We start from the raw sequence: 25138 nt of genomic DNA, 5'->3' as shown, positions 1-25138 counted from the left end.
CCGCCGACACGGATGCGTGAGGACGCCATCCAACACTAACCGCATACATTTTGACAACAATTCGAACCAACCAGCCGAAATTCGATGAAATCGGGCGAATTGATATAAACACGGGCGGATTTCATTACATTTACATCAACTAAGCGGAGCTCGTCCGGCTAAGTCTAAATGGTCGTCGGCGCCTGTTCCACATGTCCGGCCATGAACCAAGAAAACTGAAGTTTCGCCTTTTCCAGCTCCGCCCCGGCGCTCTCCAGCTCTGCCTCTGTAATCTCGGCCTCCTGAGCCACGGAAGCGAAGCTGCCCGCCTCTCCGTCGACGCCAAGCGGCTAATCGGCCGACGATGTTCAGCCTACCAAGCTTGGCGTCGATGGGATGGGAGGAGCGGTGGCCTTCCTGCGACCTGAGTGGCTGCGACCTCGCTGCCGGGGCACCCGTGGACGTGCCGGCTTCGTGGTCGTCGCGGCAGGGCGCGGACTCGGCGATGTCCTTCGCCTCGTCGTCGGTATCGCCGAACACCGCCTCGCCCGCGTCATCACTTTTCTTGTAGGCGGCCGCCACCTCCGCCACCCACTAGCGGTACCGCCATCGGGCGAGGCGGATCTCGCGGGCGGAGCAGTAGAACTCGAGTAGCGCCTCCTGCTCCGTCAGGTCCGTGTCCGGCGCGACAATCGTGCGAGCGGCGAGCTGCTCCTCCGCATGCGAGTGCTCCTGCAGGAGGTGGTTGTTGTAGGCGGCATCGTCTTGTGCCTCCTGGAATTGCTCCTCCCACTCCTCTCCCGCACCATGTCCATGTAATGGGCACGAACCTCGCCGATGGTCATGGTGTAATGCACCGCGCGAGGGAGCGCCGGTTCGTCGACCGCAGCGTCCTACATTGGGACGTCGTCGTCCTCCGGCTGCCTGCCTGCCAGCAGCAATGGCGACCATCTCCTTCTTCTGGTCCGACGTCAGCCCGTCCCAGAGAGCTTGGGCGGGGGAAGAATCCATGGTGGGAGTGTTGCGGAGAGGGATCGAAGGTGGATGACTGGGGCTATGGCCAGGGCACCGATTTTTATAGCAATGGTGGGCGGGAGAGGAACGGACGGCTGGCACCGGAGGAGACGCCTTGGCAACCGCGTGCCATCAATGTGGGTGGCAGACGGACAGACGGCGGGTGGCCGTCGTGTCTTTTGAGTGCACGGCAGTCGCCTGCACCACGAAGCTGTGCGGGCGGCGCTCTCGGCTTGTGCGCCGCTTCAATGTCGTCGCCAGTGAGCGGTCGCGTCCGCTCTAGCCGGGTATGAATACAGTTGCCGACGCTCTGGAGTGGCGCTGCCCAAAAACACGCGGGAGAGGGGAGGGGGTTTTGGTGGGCCAGGGCGGTCAGAAGCGGGCGTGGATCAGTCCGCACTTCCGCAAAGCCCCCCTCCCACCCACATTTTGTCTTCAGTTTGCGGAAGAAATCACGTCCGGACCACTCTGCAGACCGATACAAGCCCGCGTTGGATGGCTTTCGCGGTACGAACAGCGCGGTCCGGACGGATGCGGGTGGTTTGCGGGTCCACCTTGGAGATGCCCTAAACCATTGCTTCAAAACAAGCTAGAGTTTCAGGCTTTCAGCTGCCATTGGGAAGAGCCACATGGACTTACAACTGCGTAATATTTACATCAAGCAGGGGGAGTTCAAAACAGAAAGGTTTATGCAATGGAAGTTCTAGAATCTGTAGGCTTCGTAGGGAATTTTGAATGTTCAATCAGCTGGAAAATATTCGTTGAAAACCACACTCATGGCGAAAACACTGAAAACTGAAAAACCAAATTCAGAAAGTTTCAGATGATACTAAAAAAATCAATACGTTGAGAAGTTGATTTCTACAAATGCTAATCAATCATATTCATGAGCATGAAAAACAATCTAACAGGAAAATAAACGATAGAACCAGAAAAACCACTATCCATGTTTGAATCTGTTGTTGTTTTCATAACTCACAAATACATCAAGTTTGAGCTTGAAATTGCACTCGAGTATAGAATGTAGACGAATTTGCATTACAAAAATGTCCATACGGTCCAAAAGAGGATCGGCGACCACTATCATTGTGATAATGGAACAAGAGATATGCATTACAAATTGTTTAACAAATACAACACTTACATACAGCTGTATCAGAAATTTGGCAATATAAACTTGTCAAGATGAGATGTACAAATCAAGCAGCAGAAGGCTTGAGGATGCCCCACAAACATGATAAAACATTTACAGGACATGGTCATTGAATTATTCTATCCACTCGGTCAGCACAACGGTTCTTTTGCACCAAATTTGGAGTTCGCTAAACTATCCCTCGTGGTTATTCAGCACCTACTGTGATGGTTAACATGAAACAGCACACAACACAACAAAAGAAGAAAGAGGTGAGGAAAGGAAAATACATCTTCGAGCCGATCAGCGCCCAGCAGTTTCATTCACATTTACGTATCGATTCCCTACGATCCAGATCAAGCACGCACGCCTCAACGAAGCTATAATCACAACAAGCGACACACAATGCATCGACGCGAGTTCGAAACCAAACGGGATGAAGAGACAGTGAGTGCAGGAGCCCAGAGAAGGTGTCGATCCCTCTATTTATTCTGGATCGCCCTTTTTGTGGCACCTCACTTGCACCGCCAGTGTGGCCGTCGTCGTGGGGCAGTTGATGTCCGCACCGTAAAACGTGTGCAGTACTGGTAGCACGCACCCCTTCTTGCCGAGGCATTCCTGTGCATATACTCCAGAGATCAACCGGCAACCATAGGCAGGAACAAGCAAAATGTGATCCAGGATAAGCTACAGTATTACAGATGAGACGCATTGTTAAGGGGGGAATGTCTGTACCTTCGCGACGATTTCCTTCGCATTGGGAGTGTGGCAGGTGCCTACAGTGAAGTTGGCGCATGACCCCACCGGGTTGCCAAAGCTGGCAAAGACTACCTCCTGGATGATCTTCTTCGGGGGGCAGTTCAAGAATCCCCGAGTGTTGTGGTCTTCGGCTATGAGCTTGATCTGGCCTCCATGCTCGTCCCATGGCTTTATCTGTGCAGGGTTGTGCTCCGAGATGAACACGCAGATGTCATCTCTCCTCACTGTCTGGATGAGTATGCCTTCTGGCTTGCCAAGCTCCTCCTCAAATACAACCAATAGGTTGTTCTTGGATTTCAAGAATGTCCGTGGAATATGGTACCTGAAAGGAAAATTAATAAGTTCAAGAGTGAAAATACATTGTAGGCCAATAAAGGAAGAATGGGTTGTTGAGCAGCGCAGAACTTCCATACACTGCCTGGGAAGCGACTTTGCCAGGAGTTTTGTATGACGTCCAGTAGCGACCCATGCCTTCGCCGTTCACGAATATCATACCCTTGCACATAGAAGTCATGTCAAGGACAACAGGATCATCCCCGTCTGGCTCGTCAAAGTATCTCTGACATGACATGAAACAGACAGTGACATTGAGAGTTAGAAACAAAGATTGAAGAGACTGAATGTATGATGATCCTTTTCGTGGCCCGGCTTACCTTGTACCAGGTGACAGCCTGTCCACTCACGGCCGGTACCCACTTAACAGCGCCCATGCCTTTCTCCGTGTAAATCTCCTTCACCTCACCCTCCAATTTGGCCTGGTTAAAATAAGCATGGAGGTGATCATTTCTTAGTATATCAGTGCATTATGCCTTGAGGAGCGAAAGTGTATCCTTTTCTCAAATACCAAGCGCAATAGCATGTACCTTATGGCCCCAGCCATTGATTTGCAAATCTAAGGTTCCCGTGTTGAGTCCCTGTATTGTGCAATCCTGAATGCCACCCTTTAGTTCAACGAGTTCACCACCACTGTCCTGCAAACAACAGCAAAATGTGCAAATTGACCTATGACTGGTCAGGATTCCATCATAAATTGTGTGCAACCACCAACTAGCCAGCTAGAGCCTGAAACACTTATATATTACCTTCATTCCCATGGATGATGACAGCAGCGCGAGATGGTTGACACCTAATCTTAGACTAATGGGTGTTTCAAACGTGAAAAACTTCTCTTTCTTGCTTCCATGACCATTCCCTGCATTGATGGTGGTTATGAGGTCTCTTTTTAGTACAATTGTTAGTGCTTGCAATTGGTATCTGCTTTTGGATAAACAAGATTATTACAGAGTTGGACATGTTACCTGCAAAGGCATCATTGACAAATCCTACCATTGCATGTGCAGTGCTTTTGACCGCAATCACAGGCCGGATGTCACCCCTGATGGGCAAATCATCTGCCTCCAAGCGAAAGCTGCACGGTTGTTGTAAACAAACACAAATAGTGAATTCACCATTTTGCTACCTGTGGGAAAATATAAAGTATAAATGCTCATAATACTGAGCTGAAATGAAGGTGTGATGAAATTAAGAAACAACACCTTGTGGTGTACCACAAATAGTCACTTTGGTCTTTGGTCTGGTTATACTGCTCCAAGGGTTCCTTGTTCCTGATAGTAGTTTGTTTATACCTCGGAATCAGCTCTGAGAACATCTCCCAAACATTGTTCTTGGTCGCCTTTTCGGCTTTATGGAATGACCTTTCACTATGTTGAACAAACACCTAGCATAACATATGCATAACACAAGTCAGGAATGTATGCTCTTTATTACCACTGAAGCAATGTCCTTACTAATTAGACGCAAATGCATACGGTGCACATACTCTCTTTGTGTTGTACACCACATGCTTGCAGTCTGCAAGGATGGAAACTGAGCGGCTCGGAATGTAGTACTTGTCCCCTCGGAAAATCACAGTTCCGTCCTCCCCTGTATTGTTGTTGGAGATGAAAGCCAAGCATAGCTTTTCCTCAGGAATCTCGAAGTTGCGTGCCTGCACGTGCAGGAAACTAATCAGACCAGAAGAAAATTGACTGTTCAATAACAGAACACTGTCACACAAAACATCTCAAGTTTTTTCGTGCAGAAATGATGGAAGCAGTTGTTCCCAACCTCATACCCCTGACCCAATAGCTCGAATGATTGTTTCCCCTCAAGGAAAGCCCTGCTGTATGACTTGATTACATTGTGCAGGTCCCTGAGATGCCCATATTTGGGCGCCTTCGGCATACCTGGATGAGTACATTGACCGAATTTCAGTCAAAACAGTACATTGACCGAATAACTGATTGTTAGACACAATCGAGGCAACAGATGGAACCAGGAAAGCTTGAAATGTACAATTGAGCCAATCTAACCGTATTCATCAATGGGACCTTCATCGTAATATCCAGTCAACACATAGGAAGCACCCGTCCTTCCAAAATTTGTTCCACCATAATACTGTTCAAAACAAGTGACCATGCAACTCCATGAAAAGTTCTAGTATTTTCGCTGTGGCGATTTGAATGCATATCATTGCAAAAATGCAAATGGATAAGCATACCATGTAGTAATTTACCAATGTCCCACCCTTGGCAAAAAAACGTAACACGGAATATGCAATGTCCTCTGCTGAACGCTGAGCTAAATCATTACCAAATGCTCTGAACCTGTGTATTCCAAGAAGTTGCTCTTAATATTAATGTAAAAAAATTACTTGGTGATAGATAGCATGTCTCTCCTGATTTCCACTACCAAAATGTTCAGTATGGTGGTATCACTGCAAGGGAAATATGTTGTAAATATTTGGTTAATGACACATAAGATATCATAGTATGGCAGTATCATCTTTAGAGGAATAAGTTGAAAATATTTTGCGTGATCCACTCCCAACATTATAATGGTAATTTCTTTTTCTTTTTTGACGCGTCAACGGCGGGCTTACGCCTGCCTAAACCATGTGTCCCCACATGTTCAGTATGGTGGTATCACTGTAATGGTAATTTCACATAAAGTGTACGCAAAATGCAGTTAATATGTTTGGATGATCAAAAGTTGACGGGTGCAACATCTTCCTTTCCATAAGCATCAATGACATACCAATTTTGGAGAACAAGTAGAATGTTGAGTATGAAAAACTTGAACTTACTGTGCAGTCCAGTTCTCAGTCCAAAGGTGGGGTTTATTTTCGTCTTTCATTATCCATGTGTCCCCACAGTGCCTTCCGTTGCAGGTAGGAATCTAGTGAGAGCGAGGCACATATTAAGAGATGGAGACAAGGGAATACACTCTGGATCAAACATTCTCATTTACGATAGTTGTTCAAATTTACAGCCTGTTTGGGGTGCAGGGTTTCCAGAAAAGCGGTTCAACTTTTACAGGATCTCAGTTCCCTTCTCAAATGGGGCCTTGATTAAAAAAATTGATGTATTTTTACCATTTATAATAGCATGCCTTAAGATGTTCACCACATGTTTGGTAAAAGAGTTACCACTACACCAGGAGCCGTAGATTGCTTGCACATTATCCATGGGACTCCAATGTTGGTGCTAATGGCCATTTCAGCAGCCCATTCAAGGTACTTGTCACCTTCAGTTATATGATCCTTCTTAATATTTCCGTACTCATTCTCGATCTGTGAAATTTGCACGGCGCATGAATATAATCACGGGCATGCAATAAACAGATGTAGGTATAACATCATCATATATACAGGTAGAATTTAACTGACCTGGGCTAGAATAATGTTCCCTCCTTGAGATGCGAACAAATTCTCATCCTTCAACATTTGCACTATGAATCTCACAAACTTCTCCATTTCTCTCTGCATTACAAAACACCGGCGGTCATCTGTCTAAAACTCTTGGCACAAATGCACATACACCTACCAGGCTCTTGCAACCGTGTGAGTGATTGATTGCCATTACCTTGTAAGGCTCGTTGTTGGCGCGGAATATTATGTGTGGAATCTCCCTGAGCCAATAGGGCAATGCACTGAAGGGAAAACAAACAAACAAACAAACAGAAGCAGCCACATGAGACGAGCATACACACCAGGATTGCATTGCAGACCATAAAACTGGCCACATTATTACAATTAAAACTGAAAGTGAAACATATTTTGGCAGATTAACAGACCCGTGATTCCATTCTCCCTGGATGAATGGGCCGATGCGCACGATGGCGTACATGCCGAAGCTCTGGATCAGCTTGAGGAACTTGATCATGTCGTTCCTGCCTTCGAAATTGAACTGCGGTGCGTGTGCAACGGGTGAGCTGCATGTGTTTTGTTTTGCGGCGGCGGCGGCAGGGGCCAGGGGGTGTGCGTGCGTAGAGTACGTACCTTGCCGGGCTCGGGCTCGTGGGCGTTCCAGAAGACGTAGGTCTCGATGGTGTTGAGGCCGCCTTCCTTGGCGGTCTTGAGCAGCTTGGGCCACATCTGCGTGGGGCTGCGCGGGTAGTGGATGGCGCCGGAGAAGAAGAGCTCCCGCCTGCCGTCAATCATGAGGGAGTACTTGTCGTAGGTGACGGTCGTCCCCTTCTTCGTCAAGTTCCACTTGGGCCTGGACGCCTCCGCCGCGCCCGCGTGGAGCGCGGCGGCCACGGCCACGGCCAGAACGAGCGCCGCGGGGGGGGTCTTGGGGGCCGGGGGGGGGGGGGGGGGGGGGATGGGGGGAGGGGGAGTAGGGGTGGCGACACTAGCGAGGGGCCGCGGGAGGAGGGCCGCGCTTTGAAGGGCGGGGCCCCGGGGGGCGTTGCGCGGGAGCGGCCGCCCGGCATTGCGGCGGTGGCGAGCGGTGGCGAGCGGCTGCGGGGGCCGGGGATCGCGGCCGTTCTTTTTTCCTTCCTCTTTTCGTCTTTTTCCGGTGATTTTCGGGTTTTCTCACTCCTGCCGTCTAGTAGTGTAAGCCACACATTCCCATTCCCCATCTAAAGAAACACTCCCTCCGCAGGACTTTCTCGACCAAATATTCTCTCCCTTCTCCGTGTTGAAAATAACTTATATTCCCATTGTTTCTTCAAAATGCACATCCAAATTATATATGCTTTTAAGTGATTCATCCGATGTCTTAAATTCGACTGGCCTGCATGCCTGCGTGGTGCTTTGACGGCAGCCACGTCGACAGGGTCATGCGGCGGAAGATTTCTCATGCCTGCCGGTTGGGCATTTTTGCATCGCCCCTCGTAAAATGCTTGCTTTTCATTTCTGCCCGGTCCCTAGGTCTTCTCCCCCACCGCCTTCTGGTGTAGCGAAGATCAGAGTCGATGATGCCGTGTCAAGGAACCATAATGAGGGTTTCTTTAGCGTGGTATGTAGAGACTTTTCAGGTCTATTCTTGGCTCCTCTGTCATCAAGATACCAGATATTAATTACACACCCCACGACATTGAAGGCATTGGCATGTTGAGAGGCACTTGCACTTGCTTTGGACTTATCATTATCACATGTGATCATTGCTTCTGACTGTCAAGGTGTGGTCCATGATATCAATCGGTAAACTGATGGTGTGTATGCGAGCATCGTCATGGAGATAACGGAGACATCTAAATCTTTTAACCATTGTACCTTCATCTTTAAGGTTAGAGCTACCAATCTCAAAGCCCATGGCCTCGATAAGCATGTTTTCTGTCTTCATTATAGGCGTTATGTGTGGCTGTTAAACCCATCAGATCTTCATTGTATCCCAGTGAATATCGTTGAATAAAAAGTGTGCTTGGTTCTAAACAAAGTAAGACTCGTCGTTACCCCTAAAAATGCAAGACTCGTGCGAACGAACCTGTAATTGGATGGTTAGGAGGAGAATGATGTCCCAGCCCATCTGTGTTTTAAGTCCTGGTGCTCGCATTATTTCTGGATTTTTTTTAGGATTTGCAGCGATGGATATTTAGTGGGAGGAGACGTTCCCGTCAACTACGAGACGCTTATGGTGACTTCGTTAATCTGAAAATGATATGTCAACTCGGTCTTTCGAAAATGCTCATAGAGATAGGGTCTGCGTGTGTTCATAGAGATAAGTGTATGCGCGTATATATAAGCTTATGCGTCTGTTTTGTATTTAAAAAAAACTCGCCGTTGAGTACTGTATCTCAAAAAAAGGTAGCCTGTGCTAAAAAAAATGGACTCGCCGTTGGGTGGGACCATTAGTTCAGGACTTGCGCCGTTTCCGCCCCCTGGGTTAACAGAGCAGCGCCGCCGGCCGCCGCTCCCTCACCCCCTCCACCTGCATACCTAGAGCCGCTATTTCTTCCTCCCTCTGCGCGCGCGCAGGATCGACGACGATGGCGGGGGAGGCAGGAAGGAGGAAACGCGCGGCGGTGGTTGTGCTGGGCGACATCGGCCGCAGTCCCCGGATGCAGTACCACTCCCTCTCCCTCGCCAGCCAGGTAAGGCACCTCTCTCCCAAATCCGCAGTCTCATGTTTGTTTTGATTGATTGGGTTGGATTAGAGGGGCGTACTGTTTACCATGTATTTTTTTTTCCCTTTTCAACAAGTGGAAGCAGTCTTTGGAAGCTGGCTGGTACCTTTAGGCTTGCGCATGTTCCTTGCTGTTGAGAGCATGGAGCCAAGAATTCTAGCGAGTCACTTTGGTTTATTGTGTTCTAGTATCTTGCACTTACTCGTTCATTATCTTTCTCAACAGGCTGGTTTGGAAGTGGACATTGTTGCAAACGGATGTACTGTTGAATTTTACTCCCAAACTGTAGTATGAAGCTATTTGTACCCTGAATACCAGTGCTCCTACACCTTAAGGGACGGGCCGACGGCATACAAGCCAAAATTGCAACATATTTCAGTGTTACCTTTTTGAGATCTGACCTTGTGTCCTGTTTTATGTCTATGAGCAGGAAGTGATCCCCATTTATCACTGAGAGAGAACCCGTCAATTCACATCCATGAGATGGTATTGGTTATTTGAGCCATTCTATTATATATATTTTCTCATGCTACAGTTGACTTCAAGGTTGTATCTTCAGAAACCAGTGCAGTTATCAGGAGTTTCAAAGATATCTGGGGCCCTGGCACTGCTACTTAAAGCTGCCATCCAGTTTATCATGCTGATTTGGTTTCTCTGCTTTAAGATTCCTCGCCTTGATGTCTTCATTGTTCAGGTAAAATTACATACAACTTTCTTATTTGCATATGTGGTTCAGAATTACATGAAGAGTATGTCTGATCACTGCCATTGTCAGCAGGTTTAGTTATTTTTTAAGAGAATTCAACAATCTAGAATTCATTGTCCACCATGCTAAGCAATATCTTTTGAATAAAACCATACTGATACTGAGTAAATGAATAGTCATAGTTGGCTTATTGTGCAGCTTAAGGAGTAAATACTAAATAGTAACTCATGCTATGCAATATGTACAGTGACCTGTTGTTGACACCATGCTCATTTTGGCAATGCTGATTGTACTCCCTCTGACCCATAATGTAGTGCATATAGATTTATAAAAAAAATCAAACCTTGTGAAGTTTGACCACCTTTATAGAGAAAACTATTTATATCTACAATATCAAAGATATTCAATATGAAAATATGTCTCATGATGTATCTAATGACATGTATTTGGTATTCTAGATGTAAATATTGTTTTCTACAAACTTGGTCAGAGTTTGTAAAGTTTAACTCTTTAAAAAAAATATATGCACTGCATTATGGGACGGAGGGAGTAGTATATTTACAAAGTTGTTTACTCTGACCCTTACTTAGTTACAGAATATCCCTTTTGATTAATATTTTTAAAGAATTTTTTTTGGTAATAAAAAATGTCAAGATTTAGTTATTGTATTTCACAGTAACAATGAGAGACCTGATTTGTGTCATTTGACCATCTTTTGTCCAACAGAATCCACCCTCCGTTCCAACATTGGCTGCTGTAAAACTGGTTAGCTGGCTAAGAGGTGCTAAATTTATTGTGGATTGGCATAACTTTGGATATACTTTGCTTGGGTTGTCTCATGGCAGAAGTCATGTAATAGTCAAAATCTATTTCTGGTAACGCTCTAACCATGTTTGCATAACTGCTAGACTGTTTCTATATCTTATTGGTCATGTGTTTTAATTAGTGATGTTTTCCTGTATTCTAGGTTCGAGAAGCACTTTGGGCGGATGACTGATGGTGCCTTTTGTGTTACGAAAGCAATGCAACATGAGCTTTCTCAAAATTGGGGAATCAAGTAATCAGATTGAACTTCAACTTCTTTTTGTAAAAAGGCTGTTTCACATGCTGCAGTTTGTACTAACATTAGATAACCATAATTTTCAGAGCAACAGTTCTTTATGATCATTCTCCTGAATTTTTCCATCCTGCTTCCTTGGCGCAGAAACATGAGGTGAGCATCTGTTGTCAGTTCTTCCCACACTACTTGCAGTACTGCATATCAGTATATGTGACCTTAACACGTGAAGTAGTTGTTCTGCAGGTTGGGTAGTTCCATTTGTAGTGCTATGGGCAGTGCTGATTGCATCTCTGTTGGTAATGTTATTTTCCAATCAACTGGAATAGTTTGCATGGTATAAGCATATTCTAGTTTGATTTATTTTATTTGGTTTTCTGTTACAACAAAGGAAAAGAAGTGGAAGACAAGAGCACTACTGTACTTACTAGCAAGATTGATGTGGAGTTTCTTTGAAGCCTAATAGACCTGCGCTTGTTGTGAGCAGCACAAGCTGGTATGTTCTCTTGAACGGAGTGGTCTCTATTGTGAAACTCTTTATGTTCATCTCACGTGATTATTGAGTGGACACTTAACAATGAGGATAAACTTATAAACCTTTGCCACCTGCATTCCAGGACACCAGATGAAGATTTCAGTATACTTCTGGAAGCAGCACTGATGTATGATAGACGTGTTGCTGCAACATTAGGTGAAGAGGATTCAATGGATGAGGGGAAGCTTTGGATTGATATCAAGAACGGGAAGCAATTTGATTACCCAAGATTGCTTTTTATTATCACAGGTACCGTGCGTTCTGGTATATCTGTTTGAATCACTAATTTTTAATCATTGCTCTGATTTTAATAAATATTGACACTGAAGGTAAAGGGCCTGATAGAAAGAAATATGAGGAACAAATAAAAAGGCTAAAACTGAGACGTGTTGCCTTCCGGACTATGTGGCTTGCATCGGAGGACTATCCTCTATTGCTAGGTATGCCAGTCGTTTGCCAAAATAATTGTGTGCTGTAGCATAGACGCTGAGTGTTTGAGCAAATACAGGATCAGCTGATCTAGGCGTATCGTTGCATACATCCTCGTCGGGGCTTGATCTACCTATGAAGGTTACTCCACATCATCTGCTTCAAGGATGTAGGAAATTTTTTATTTTCTGCATTGTAACTTGATTTTTTCTTTTTAGGTGGTTGATATGTTTGGATGTGGATTACCAGTTTGTGCTGCTTCATTCTCCTGGTAACCCATGTTTCTAGATGTTTGAATTGTCATGTTTTGGCATTGGCCTTTTGGTCGCTCTATATTATAAGCCTCTGTCTTTCTTTTTCTTTGTGCAGCATCGAGGAGCTTGTGAAAGTAAACAGAAATGGACTTCTTTTCTCAACATCTTCGGAGCTTGCAGACGAACTTATGGTGAGGACCACTTTCAGTCTTTATCTTTTATTACTATTTCATTTCATTGTATGACTACTTGGGTCATTGTCTCAATGCATTTTAAAAGTTAGTATGAGTACTTTTCATCATGGCTTTGTTTTAAACATTAGAAGAGACATTAACTTGCAATTGAAAAATCATGCAGATGCTCTTTAAGGGATTTCCAGAGGAATGTGACACCTTGAAATCTCTGAAAGATGGTGCCTTGAGTACAGGGTCATCTTCCAAATGGTCAACAGAATGGGAAACTAATGCACTTCCTTTGGTGAAGCAGGTGAGAGCTCAAACCTGGATTGCTAAATGCACGTTGCACTCACCAGACTAGGCATTAACTTTTTTCATATCCAATTCGCAGGTGATTGGCTAAAACACCACAATAATATTGATCAGATGGGCAGAAGGATGGTTTTGTTGCCGGCCTGAATATCTGCCAATTCCATAGTTTATAGGTGTATTTATTGTACACTTGAGTGACCAGATGTACATTTGATGGTTGAGGAGAAAACATGTGCATATATCAGTTTACTCACTCGCCCCAGTTGCTTCTTCGTTCAGTTGCCACCCAAGGGCATAGATAGGTGTTCGTCGTAGCAGAACCTACCACCAATACCCTCAGGGACCTCTACCCAACCAACTCCAACTGTCTAAATGAGAAGGTGTTGAGCATATGTCCAAGTTGTTTCAGCATGTATAGCTACTGATCCATTAGAGTTTAGCGGCAGTTTTTGTTGTTGTTGTTGTTGTTGTTGTTGTTGTTGTTGTTGTAAGGATCCTGAATTGTGTGTCCAGTTACATAACAAAAACAAGGCACTGACAAGCATACTGTGACACTGGCATTGAGACCAACTGTCGAAATATTTTGGATACATAACATGTGCATGTACCCAAATAAATTGTACCAGGAGCCCCATTTCTTTTTCATTGTCTCTGCCATCTTGTGAGCTCAGATCTCCAACAGACATCTGGGAAAATTGGGATACATATTATTAGGTTCTCCATTAGCTTGTAAGCATTGCCATAAGGCCTGTCAGGTAAGCTTACACTCTGAATCTGTTCTGATCCATTTACTTCCTTGTTCCTCCCCCGTCGCTTTGCCTCCAAGGCAAATGCGCTGTTCGGTACCAGTTGATCATCAGCCAAGTCATCGCTGGCTATGTCGTTAGAGCAACTTCAAGACCTCCACTAAAAACTTCTTGTAAAACCACTTTTACGGGATGACTGTAAAAATTAAGGGAAGTTAACTGACACCTAATCCCTTCGTCCCGGAATAAGTGTTTTTCATTTAGTACAACTTTACTTTTCTCAGTTCTCCTAAACTCTTCCTGTGAATTCTGTTTTCTTCTTCTATTATCTCATAAACAAGCATACAAATGGGTAACACATGTATGTACCATAAACAAAATAATGCAAACAATATTATTTCCGATAGACATACTTGATACTAATTTCAAAACCACAACTTATGCAATTTAACATTTTGACTCAACGTTCATAGTCAAATTCGAACAAAACAATATCTTGTAATTGGTTGAAAGTTCAAACATGAAGATCAAACATACGATATATGGTTCTTGAGATAAAGGGCATGAACAAATAAAACATGAATAGTTGAAAGACGACTGGATAGGACTTGGTCCTGGTGGCGTGGTCATGGCGGCGCTGAAAGCGACAAGCGGCAGTGGCGGTGTTCATGGCGGCAGGTCCTCCTTTGTCCATGGCTGGCCGGCGCGTCCTTTTGCAGATGTGACTCCGCCCCCAGCGATGCTTTGGGAGTTATGTCCCTCCAGCTCCTTCGACTTGCCAGCATCCTGGCAGCTCCGCCCACGGCTGCCCGGATCTGTGTTCCCTCGAGATCCTGACTCATCTGCGTTGTCGACCGTCGTCACATCTCCTATGCCGGTTGTCTCTGCCCTATCGCCTCCACAACCTCGTCCACTCCCAGACCCCGTCCTTTCGCCAGATTTTATTGCTCGCGTGTCCGACGGCGCTAGATGCCACCCTTCGATAGGGAGCGTGAATCCCTTCCTATTGTGGTTGTTTTTGACCAGCGATCTGATCTCCTTTTCTCCAGATCCAGATATGGCGGCTTTGGGATTGCTCGAACTTAGGCCAAGGTGAAATCCTCGCTCGGCTTGCCGATGCTGGCAGTGGCGACACCCGCGAGTCTCTTCCCCCTCTCGGAGGCGTTGACATGGCCTTTATATGTGACCCTCTTCGAGCGTCAGGGAAAACCCTATATCCGGTTCTACATATCAGACGTCAAAGATGTCTTGGCGTCGTTCACCTTGTTGAAGGCATTGTTTTGTTCAATCACGGCGTCTCCGGTGTTGGATTTGGATGTGTTGGTCATCGTGTCTGGTTCGGGTTGCTTCTCTAGGCGCAGGCATCCGTGGCGCATTGCACGACTTTTTCAGTGCTTCTTCATGGCTTCAACCTTCTACACGATGGGGTCCTGTGGCCCACTTGCCGATCTTTAGACGTTTAGGTGGGGTACGTTGATCCTTTCGGTTTCAGATTCATGGTCGCGCGGCAGAGGGCCTAGTGATGGTTGTGGCATCTAGGTTCTCTAAGTTCTAGCTCATCACCTTCCATAGCTTTAATCCGGGCTAGGCGAGTTTAGTTGTGTTATTTTCTTTGTGTGGGCCGAGCATCTCACGCCCTCTGCTCCGGGCATCATGCTCATGCCTTTTTGCATTCGTGCCATGTATTGTATCCTCTCATGTACCTATTCTAACTTCTTCTATCAACGAAAGGATATGTAAGAATTGTGTATTCACAGAAAAACAAAGAATACATCATCCGAGTAAGTCATATTATATGTTTGACCCAAAATAGAATTACCTTGGGCTTACTATATATATTAGAAGAACGCCTGTGCGTTGCAACGGGGCCACATTAACTTTAAGAGTTCAATATTAATATTCTCATACATATCAAATGACATTGACGACATTTTTTACCATCAAATCCTCACACACACACTCTTTCCCTCCGTCTTCCTCACTCTCTCTCCCCCTCTCCCTCTCTCTCTAACACACACACACATATCCATCTTATTGGGTACAGGATTATAATCCATCTATTTTACACACACGCTAGTGCATAACAATATGGATTATGTGTATTATATTTGCCACCACAACTGAGGAAATTAATTTCATGTAAATCGGCCAGCCACAGCTCCAAGAATACGCGGAGGATATGGCCCGGGTCAGCGTCGGCGCCGTCCTAGGCAGGCCATGGGCCCGCTTCCAAGTGCATATGCGCGCTGGCCACCCACGTCGGGTCCTTTAAGTGCCGCTTCCACCGCACCAACTCCCAGGGCCACGGCCACGGCCAAGGCCAGGGAAGCCGCCCTTCTTCGCCCCTTCACCGGCCGTGGCCAACGCGGTGTCGCGGCACCCGGCCTCGTCGTCCTCGTCCTCCGGCACCGTCGCGACCCAGTGACGCAGCCCAAGCATCGGCCTCAAGAATCAAGAACGCTCGACAACGGAGAGGGAAGGGAAGATCATATTGTGACGCCCCGAGACCGATGTGCCAGGTGTTCTTCGAGTTATTCGCTGCTGTTGCCATGTCATTTGCTTGCGTGTTGCATTTCATCATGTCATCATGTGCATTGCATCATCATGTTTTCAAAACCTGCATCCGTCCGGGTTCCCCCAGTTCCGTTCGTTGTCCGTTCTGAGCCCGGGCACACTTGCACGCGCCCGCGGCACGTCCGAAATATTATTTTATAAATGGCCGAAAGATGTTCTCGGAATGGGTTGAAAGTTGGCATGCGGTGTCGTTATGTTGTAGGTAGGCCGCCTGCCAAGTTTCGTCGCATTCGGAGTTCGTTTGATGCCCCAACAGATAACTATAGCAACATTATAGTCGGTCAAAACGTCGGACGTTTCGGTCTCCGGAAACAGTTGCCGGGCTGCACTCCTCTCCTCTCATCTCAGCCCAACCTCTTTTCACAACCCACCTGCAGCCCACCTAAACCCCTCTCCGTTCCGGACCGTCAGATCGCGATCGGAGGCTCCGAAACGCTCCTAAAACCCTCCTAAACCCAAACCCTAGCCATCCCTGCCTATATATGGACAACCCCCTTCCAAATTTGGCAGCCTAGCCCTTCCCCTACCTCCCTGCCGCCTCCCTCCTCAAATTCCGTGCCACCAGCCGCCTTCCCCCTCCAAATCCGGCGTCAGCCACCTCACCGGCGCCACTTGGCAGCGTCCCAGTGGCTGCGCTGCCACCCAGCTGCCGAATCGGCCTACCGCAGGCCGCCACCTGGCTCCCCGTCGCCCCACTTCGCCGCTGCCCTGCAGGCCCGCATCTGGCCCGCCGCTGCCGATCTGAGCCCGAGTCCACACGCGCGCACCCGAGCTCCCCGCTGCCTCGCTCGTCTGGATTGGGAGGACCCCGGATCCCGACCTCCTCCTCACTCCGGCAACAAGTGCAGCCGCCGGCCGGTCGCCGGACCTCCTCCAGGCTAGTGCATCTCCGCCTGCTCTCCCTTCTCGTTGCTTCGGCCTCATCCCTCTCCCTCACCTTGCACTCTCTCTTGCCCCACAGGGAACCACCGCCGTCACATAAAGCTTCCGCAGCCGTCGTCAACCACCCATGGATGCGCCGACCCCGGATCTGGCCACTCCGGCCTCCTTCGCGCCGGATCCGAGGGATCCCGTCCGTCGTATGCCGCCGCGCCCCTCGCTTCGATGGAGCTTGAAGACCATGCCGCCCCTGCCTTCCCTCGATCCCCTCTGGATCGAGGAGAAGGACGATGACAGGAACCGCCGACGCGTGGGCTACGGCCTGGCCAGCCGGCCCAGCCTCTCCAAGGCCCAGCCGCTCCTCTGCTGGACCGCGCCAGCCCAGCGCGCCCCTCCTGGCACCTCTCCACAGTTTTGGGCAAGGCCCATGGTGAGAGAGGATCCGGCCCGACATGCCATTTTTTTCATAGAACGTTTTCCTTTTTTTCCAGAGACTGCAGTTTTGCAGGAAAACCCTCCATGTACATACATTTAATAACTCATCATCCGTGCATCGGTTTAAAATGATTTATATATGAAATGTGCTTAGTTTTTCATCTAGTTTCATAATATGTCATTTTCATCCATGTCTAAAATGTTAAAAATGCTGGTTGATTAAATTTGCTCCTATGTCATGTTAAAATGATTTAATACATAACTAAATAACCGTAACTCGGAATTTAATAAACTTTATATGTAAATGGGGTAGGAAAATGCCTAGTTTAACATGGTGGCCTTACTTTGCATGTTTAACAACTCTAAAATATGGTTTAGGACAGAACAGTACCAAATCCTTAAATTGCACATGGGGATTTTTCCGGACTTGTTGTTTGTTGTTCCGGCCTCATTTGAACTTGACTAGATAGGTAGTTATGTTTTGCTTCACCCCTTGCCATGCTAACCAACATTTAATATTGTTGAGTACCTAACGAGAGAGAACTAAATAAGTCATGGGGTGTTTTCTTCAATATGCAACTTCGTTGCATATTGAGCTCCACTTAATTTGTAGGATTGTTTGTGCACTTTGACATGCCTCATTAAACTGGACATGCATCATACTTGGTTGTGCATTATGCCATGTTCATGTGGTGGTTGTTTACTATGTTGTTTGCCTCTTTCCGGTGTTGCTTCTTCGGGTTGTTTTCGATAACGTCGTGTTGTGAGGAACCGTTCGACTACGTCTGCTTGTCTTCTTCATGGACTCGTTCTTCTTCCTTGCGGGATTTCAGGCAAGATGACCATACCCTCGAAATCACTTCTACCTTTGCTTGCTAGATGCTCGCTCTTTTGCTATGCCTATGCTACGATACCTACCACTTGCTTATCATGCCTCCCATATTGTTAAGCCAAGCCTCTAAACCACCTTGTCCTAGCAAACCATTGTTTGGCTATGTTACCGCTTTGCTCAACCCCTCTCATAGCGTTGTTAGTTGCAGGTGAAGATTGGAGTTTGTTCCTTGTTGGAACATGGATATTTTGTTGGGATATCACAATATCTCATATTTAATTAATGCATCTATATACTTGGTAAAGGGTGGAAGGCTCGGCCTTATGCCTGGTATTTTGTTCCACTCTTGCCGCCCTAGTTTCCGTCATATCGGTGTTATGTTCCCGGATTTTGCGTTCCTTACACGGTTGGGTTATAATGGGAACCCCTTGACAGTTCGCTTTGAATAAAACTCCTCCAGCAAGGCCCAACCTTGGTTTTACCATTTGCACTAACAACCTAGCCTTTTCCCTTGGGTTTCACAGACTCAAGGGTCATCTTTATTTTACCCCCCCCCCGGCCAGTGCTTCTCTAAGTGTTGGTCCAAAACGGGCAGCCTGCGGGGCCACCTCGGGGAAACTTGAGGGTTGGTTTTACTCGTAGCTTGACCTATCCGGTGTTGCCCTGAGAACGAGATATGTGCAGCTCCTATCGGGATTGTCGGCGCATCGGGCGGCTTTGCTGGACTTGTTTTACCATTGTCGAGGATGTCTTGTAACCGGGATGCCGAGTCTGATCGGATTGTCTTGGGAGAAGGAATATCCTTCGTTGACCGTGAGAGCTTGTGATGGGCTAAGTTGGGACACCCCTGCAGGGATTTGAACTTTCGAAAGCCGTGCCCGCGGTTATGGGCAGATGGGAATTTGTTAATGTCCGGTTTGTAGAAAACCTGAAGATGACCTTAATTAAAGTACATCTACCACGTGTGTTACCGTGATGGTCTCTTCTCGGCGGGGTCCGGGAAGTGAACATGGTATTGGAGTAATGCTTGACGTAGGTTGTTCTAGGATCACTTCTTGATCATAGTTTTTCGACCGTGCTTTTGCCTTCTCTTCTCGCTCTCTTTTGCGTATGTTAGCCACCATATATGCTAGTCGCTTGCTGAAGCTCCACCTCATACCTTTTACCCTACCTATAAGCTTAAATAGTCTTGATCGCGAGGGTGTGAGATTGCTGAGTCCCCGTGACTCACAGATACTTCCAAAACCAGCTTGCACGTGCCGTTGAACCGTGCAGATGAAGCAACCAAGTTCAAGGAGGAGCTCTATGAAGATCGTGTTCGTTATGTTGTTCCGTTTCTAGTTGATCAGTAGAGGAGCCCAGTTGGGGTTGATCGGGGATCTGTGTAGCATTTGGGGTAGTCTTCTTTCATTTTGGTTCCGTAGTCAAACCTTGTGTGTATCTGGATGATGTAATGCTTTATTCATGCATTGTGTGAAGTGGCGATTGTAAGCCAACTATGTATCTCTTTCCCTTATGTATTGCATGGGTTGTGTGAAGATTACCTCACTTGCGACATTGCTTTCAATGCGGTTATGCCTCTAAGTCGTGCTTTGACACGTGGGAGATATAGCCGCATAGAGGGCGTAGCACATATACATGCACTAGTAGAAAAATGGTCAAACGTGAAGCACAATAGTGCCAGTTTGAATTTCAGCCGGCACTAATGTGTACAATAGCACCGGTTCGTGGCGGCGATCAATAACACCGGTTCATGGCGAACCTTTAGTACCGGTTCATGCCACGAACCGGTACTAAAGAGGCTGTGTCAGCCTGTGGTCAGGCTATGGCCCCACCATCACCATTTAGTGCTGGTTCGTACCACGAACCGGTACTAATGAGGTTATGGCAAGCTGTTTTTAGTCCCACCTCGCCAAGAGAGAGGGACTAGGAGCGGTTTATAAGCCCTGAGTGCAGAGACGATGAAGAAGAGGCTCAATGCTCATGTTGCTTAGCTTCAAGCCTTCAGGAATATGGTAGATTGCACGGAGCTACGCGCAGTGCAGTTTACACTATTCCGAAAGGCTTGAAGCAAATTAACGAGCATTGCACCTCTTTTTTATTTTTAATAACTTATTACAACTCCGGACTTCTTCTGTTATGGCAAAAATTAATTGCACATCGGCATTTCTTTTTTTTTAACTTTGGTTATAACTCCAGACTTTGACCATCAAGTTTTGCAGAAAAGAAAAAATAGCAAAAAAGAAAAAAAACTATAGCTGAAAAGAAAAAACTATATAAAAAAACTACTCAGAAATAAATAGAAGAAAATAAATATAGCAAAAAAGAAAAAACTACTCAGAAATAAATAGAAAAAAAATAAAGCAGAAAAGAAAAAAAATATTTGCTATTTTTCAATCGTTCACAAAATGACCGTGAAATCACAGGGCAGCGCGCAGAGTTTAGGCCCACAAACCTGCTATATAGAGGAGTTCGAAGAGGTAGCCGCGGTTGGGTTTATAAACCAGTGCGACTGCCCTTCGCCCGGCGAGGTGGGACTAAATTTTGGGGTGGCAGCGCGAGGCCTTTAGTACCGGTTGGTGGCTCCAACCGGTACTAAAGACCACCCTTTAGTACCGGTTGGAGCCACCAACTGGTACTAAAGGCCTGCTCTTCCCGCCTCTTGGCCTGACCAAAGTTGGCTTTTAGTACCGGTTGGTGGCTTCAACCGGTACTAAAGGCCTCTCCTATATATACAACACTTACGAAAATTCAGTTAGATCTCCCCACTTTTTTCGTCTCCAACCTCTCGCGCACCGCTCGAACCCGTCCTCGCCGCCCGTCGTCCGTCGTCGTCGTCGCTGTCCCCGCCGCCGCCTGTCGTCGTCGCCGTCTCGCGCCGCCGCCCCGAACGCCGCGTGCCGCCGTCCGTCGTTGTCCCGCCGCGGTCCCGTACGTCTCTCGCTCTCGCGTATACTCGCCGCGCCGCCGTCCGTCGTCGTCGCACCCGGCCCGTACGGCGGCGCCCCCGCCCGTACGTACGCCGCCGCCCCCGCCCCGTACGCCGGCGCCCCCGCTCGTACGTACGGGGCGGCGGCGTACGGGGCCGCGCACATACACACATACACACACATATATACGTACACACTACACACACACACATACACACACACACACATTTTTTTACTTATTTTCTGTTTTTTAGAAAAGTTAATTAGATGATCGAATGTTTGATTAATGTCGAATGTTAGATGAATTAGCTAGATAGAAAATTGTCGGACTAGAGATTTGAACTAGTTGAATAATTAATATAACTAGTTTATTTTTAGTAAGAAAAATTATCGAACTAGTTTATTTAGGTATATGAGATTTGAACTAGTTCAATAATTAATATAACTAGTTTATTTTTAGTAAGAAAATTGTCGAATATAGTTAGATATATTAATGTTAAATGTTAGATGAATATATATTTGGCTAGATATTAATTAATGTTAGATAGTAATAGGTGTTTAATGTTTCACCTATATGAACATAGGAAATGTCATCTGACGACGAAAAAGATTTCATTATGTGCGAACACTGTGAAGACCAGCGCGGCCTGTGCGACAGAAATTTCCTTGTTGATGGTAGGCGCTTCAGCATCAAGCTGGATGAGACATTCGAAGTTGATACAGTAAGTCACTTTGTCAATTATTATTTAAATGCAAAACTTATGCTTCATTTGCTTTAACTTATAATTTTAAATTTTCACTATTCTACTAGCGCATCCCCTGCCATGCAATTTTTTTTGTCTTGGATAAGATAGGTTTTAGTGCTATAGATGATATGGAGGTAAAGAGAGTTTACTTAAAGACGGAGCATGGGTATACTTTCAACGTCAAATTATATAATGGAGACACATACACCCATTTTGAATGCAAAACTTGGCAAAGCACTATGCAAGGCTTATGCATTTGAGCCTGGTATGGTTTTCACCTTTGATATTCGTCCGGAAGATGATATTGAAGGTAATATAGACATCTGGGTCGATGTGCAAACGCCTCCAGTTCTACCATTATGTGAGTTTTTCTCAACCATGCATGCATATGTTTATGTCTTTGATACATTTTATTCAAAAATAGTTGACAACTAATTTGTATTGTCAGCTTATTTCGGTTCAAGCAAACATGTCCGGTGCTTGGTAGACAGGACCTACTACTGCCCCGGGGCTCAACTAAACTGCGAGGAGATAAGTCATTATGTTTCATGGCTTGAGGATCTTAATACTGTCAAGACAATTTTTTTTCCTAAACTTAGAAATGTTAGTACTCAAAACGTGTGACCAATGGTGATCGTATTGAACTACGGTCACATCTATAATCGAAAGATGGTAAGATTTTAACTATTTGTCCTTAATTAGTGCATCTTTTGCATACATTATTTTTGAAGCTAAACTTTCGTTGCTTAGTATATTAATTACTATACGATGTTCTTCAACAGGGACTTCCGATGACAGTTGTGCCTCAATGAATCGAGACTAAAGGTGACATGTCAATGGTTAGCTTACGGCCAAGATATCCTACATTGCACATGAGTGCATTCAGGATTTCTGAAAGCGAAGAATGCTTAATAGTGAAAGATTGGAGCAAAATTGTTAACGATCGCAGAGAAGTACTAGGGGGCAACAAGGAGAAGCGCAACCCAAGATTAGGAGACAGATTCATCTGCATGCTCCAGTATAATGAATCAGGAGAGCTATACATGTTCTATGCTATTCTACCTGAGAGGGAGCAGCACTAGTTCATGCTCTTAATTAGTGTCTCATGTCCGTGTCCTGAACTTCGATGTTGGTGATGATTATGTTGAACTCGATGATATCTTTGCTTCTGTTACAAAATGAATGTTTCCTCTTTAAGCTAGCCAGTGTTGGTGATGATTAGATAGCTAGCGGTAATGACTATGATGATTAAATAGTGGTAATTAGACGACTACGATGATTTTTAGCTAGCTAGAGTTTATTTATTTATTAATATGCGATGATGATGATGATGACGACTACAACTCATTATAACGTAAAACAATCCTAAATTAAATTGATAACACAAATTTAATTGAAAAATACAAAATAAAACAAAAACCCACAAACATTTAGTACCGGTTGGTGTTACCAACCGGTACTAAAGGGCTCCCGGCCCCCGGAGCTGGCTCGTGCCATGTGGTTTCCCTTTAGCACCGGTTCGCGCTGAACCGGTACTAAAGGGGGGGGGGCTTTAGTGCCTACACTTTAGTGCCGGTTATGGAACCGGCACTAAAGGGCCTTACGAACCGGTGCTATTGCCCGGTTCTGCACTAGTGATGTCATAAGAAATGGAGTTTATTTACTGCTCCCTCGATGTATTGTTTCCTTTGTTTGAAGATTTGATTACCATCGTGAGTTAAGGTAAGGTTAATGTGATTGAGCGATTTTTCTGAAAATCAAATATTTCTTTTCTAATTAATGTGATTGAGTAATTTAAGGCAAGGTTAATTAATTTAGATTTGATCTTTAGATATTGTTCGTGATTGATTCTACATTACTAAATAACTTGTGCTAGTATGGAAAGTTCTGATCTGTTCAGATTTCTTTCGTTGTGTGAGAGGATGACGCGAAAATAAACCGATGAAGTGGGGGGAGGGGACGAAAAAAATCTACGAAAAAAACCAGCGAAGGTGGGAGGAGGTACCAAAATAACCATGGAAGGTGGGACGAAAAAAAAAACCTGGAAGCGAGACTACCAACTGCTTCATTAGAAATAAAGATGCTTCTTTAGGGGTGCTTACTATATATATCTTGTTTGAACATGGGAGCTTTAGCTCTATGAAGAAAAACACCAGCACACACCTAAACTATCACTAACAACCAAAAATCCTTTTTACCCAAACAACTAAAACTCTTCCATGCAGAAAAGTGAGAGAAAATCTTCCAAAAGAAAGGAAAGAAGAACATTTTAGGTGCAGTGAATTTATTTATAATTCTCCTGAGTATTTGTGTTGAATTATCAATTTATCATGACCCCGTTTCTTTTTTCTTTATTAGTGAATAAAGAATTGACATGGTTCATTGTTTTTTTTAGAGAGACCAACACGATTGCACAGCAAGGGTACAAAGCTGCTACGGCTCTTTCGGCCCAGGTCCATCTCAAACGCGAGCCCACTGAAGCTAACCGCGTACCTCCCGTGACCGGCTCCCGGCTCCCGTCACGCTGCTGCGCCGCAGCTGCTGTGCGCTTCGGTTTTTAGTCCCACCTCGCCCAGCCGAGGAGCATCGAGAGGGAGAGCTTGCTATAAGAGGAGCGCGAGGTGCGACGTTGTTCCATACTTACCTGGACGGGGTCGACGGGCGATCAAGAAGGCCCGTGGCCTGGGTCAATGGCCCACATTGCACTTGGTGGGCGCGTTGGCCCATCATCTCCCCAAGTGGGAGAGTGAACGTCATAATTTGTGCTAGAGGGGGTACGCGTTCGCGCGGCCCCTGCCAAAATTTCAAATTAAATCTTGGTCCCTGGGTTGTATAACATCTGTTTTTCCATTGCAGTCCCTGATTAGTGTTCATCTGTTGAACGGTCATGGGAACTCACGTTCGGTTAGTGTGTTTCTCTGAACAGAGAGATTAAGATTTCAGTAATGGTTCGAGGGTTCTGATCCAAAATCCAGCATGCACATAAATGTTGTTCTTAAAATGCAGGTCCTTGGTCTGATCTGCACAGCTAGCAGGCACAATCTTTTTTTTTCTTCTTCTAAGAAAACATGATTCACATTAACATGATGATTATAAATTCAGACGAAGAGTACAGAGGCAGCAAGGTATCTACTGTAACTGTAAACGGCACGCTCACATTCAGAACTGAATTGCTAGAAGCAGCAAGGAGCTGGCCCAGAACGTACCTGGCCTGACGACGGCCGTTAACGGCACGCTTCAGATCAGAACT

General features: G+C 45.9%; 2 protein-coding genes and 1 non-coding gene across 3 annotated transcripts; 2 read left to right on the top strand and 1 right to left on the bottom strand.

Annotated features, from left to right (window-relative positions):
- Nucleotides 1-2065: 2065 nt before the first annotated feature.
- LOC125507248 (beta-galactosidase 12-like) lies at nucleotides 2066-8466 on the bottom strand. The gene is made up of 19 exons (XM_048671891.1): nucleotides 8427-8466; nucleotides 7203-7741; nucleotides 6998-7110; nucleotides 6787-6853; nucleotides 6591-6683; nucleotides 6351-6494; nucleotides 6009-6100; nucleotides 5424-5529; nucleotides 5236-5320; nucleotides 4991-5109; nucleotides 4704-4871; nucleotides 4420-4601; nucleotides 4183-4292; nucleotides 3967-4076; nucleotides 3748-3855; nucleotides 3538-3639; nucleotides 3298-3443; nucleotides 2861-3206; nucleotides 2066-2743 (listed from the first exon to the last, which is right to left on the bottom strand). Exons 1-19 carry the CDS (start codon nucleotides 8464-8466, stop codon nucleotides 2612-2614), a joined length of 2802 nt encoding a protein of 933 aa, XP_048527848.1. The 3' UTR covers nucleotides 2066-2611.
- Nucleotides 8467-8981: 515 nt separating this feature from the next.
- On the top strand, nucleotides 8982-13300 carry LOC125510179 (UDP-glycosyltransferase TURAN). Its single transcript, XM_048675280.1, is given in 17 exon segments — nucleotides 8982-9244; nucleotides 9503-9536; nucleotides 9708-9763; nucleotides 9837-9971; nucleotides 10710-10858; nucleotides 10951-11040; nucleotides 11130-11196; nucleotides 11276-11339; nucleotides 11432-11482; nucleotides 11485-11536; nucleotides 11658-11824; nucleotides 11905-12015; nucleotides 12084-12145; nucleotides 12223-12275; nucleotides 12374-12449; nucleotides 12616-12744; nucleotides 12826-13300. Coding segments are annotated over 17 exon segments (1413 nt in total). The 5' UTR covers nucleotides 8982-9139; the 3' UTR covers nucleotides 12838-13300.
- Nucleotides 13301-24524: 11224 nt separating this feature from the next.
- LOC125511927 lies at nucleotides 24525-24685 on the top strand. The gene has a single exon (XR_007285195.1). It is a non-coding gene; the product is annotated as a U1 spliceosomal RNA (small nuclear RNA).
- The last annotated feature ends 453 nt before the right edge of the window (nucleotides 24686-25138 follow it).

The sequence above is a fragment of the Triticum urartu genome, chromosome 5, assembly GCF_003073215.2.
Source record: "Triticum urartu cultivar G1812 chromosome 5, Tu2.1, whole genome shotgun sequence".
Taxonomy (NCBI): domain Eukaryota; kingdom Viridiplantae; phylum Streptophyta; class Magnoliopsida; order Poales; family Poaceae; genus Triticum; species Triticum urartu.
This window is presented reverse-complemented; position numbering and strand designations above follow the sequence as displayed.

Bases quoted from the DNA above. Each gene is read 5' to 3' on its own strand.
- LOC125507248 (XM_048671891.1), bottom strand. From the start codon at position 8,466: ATGGGCTTTGAGATTGGTAGCTCTAACCTTAAAGATGAAG. The intron at 5,530-6,008 runs GTAAGTTCAAGT...TGGAATACACAG, and splicing joins ACTGAGAACTGGACTGCACA to GTTCAGAGCATTTGGTAATG. The intron at 4,872-4,990 runs GTTGGGAACAAC...CTGCACGTGCAG, and splicing joins TATTGGGTCAGGGGTATGAG to GCACGCAACTTCGAGATTCC.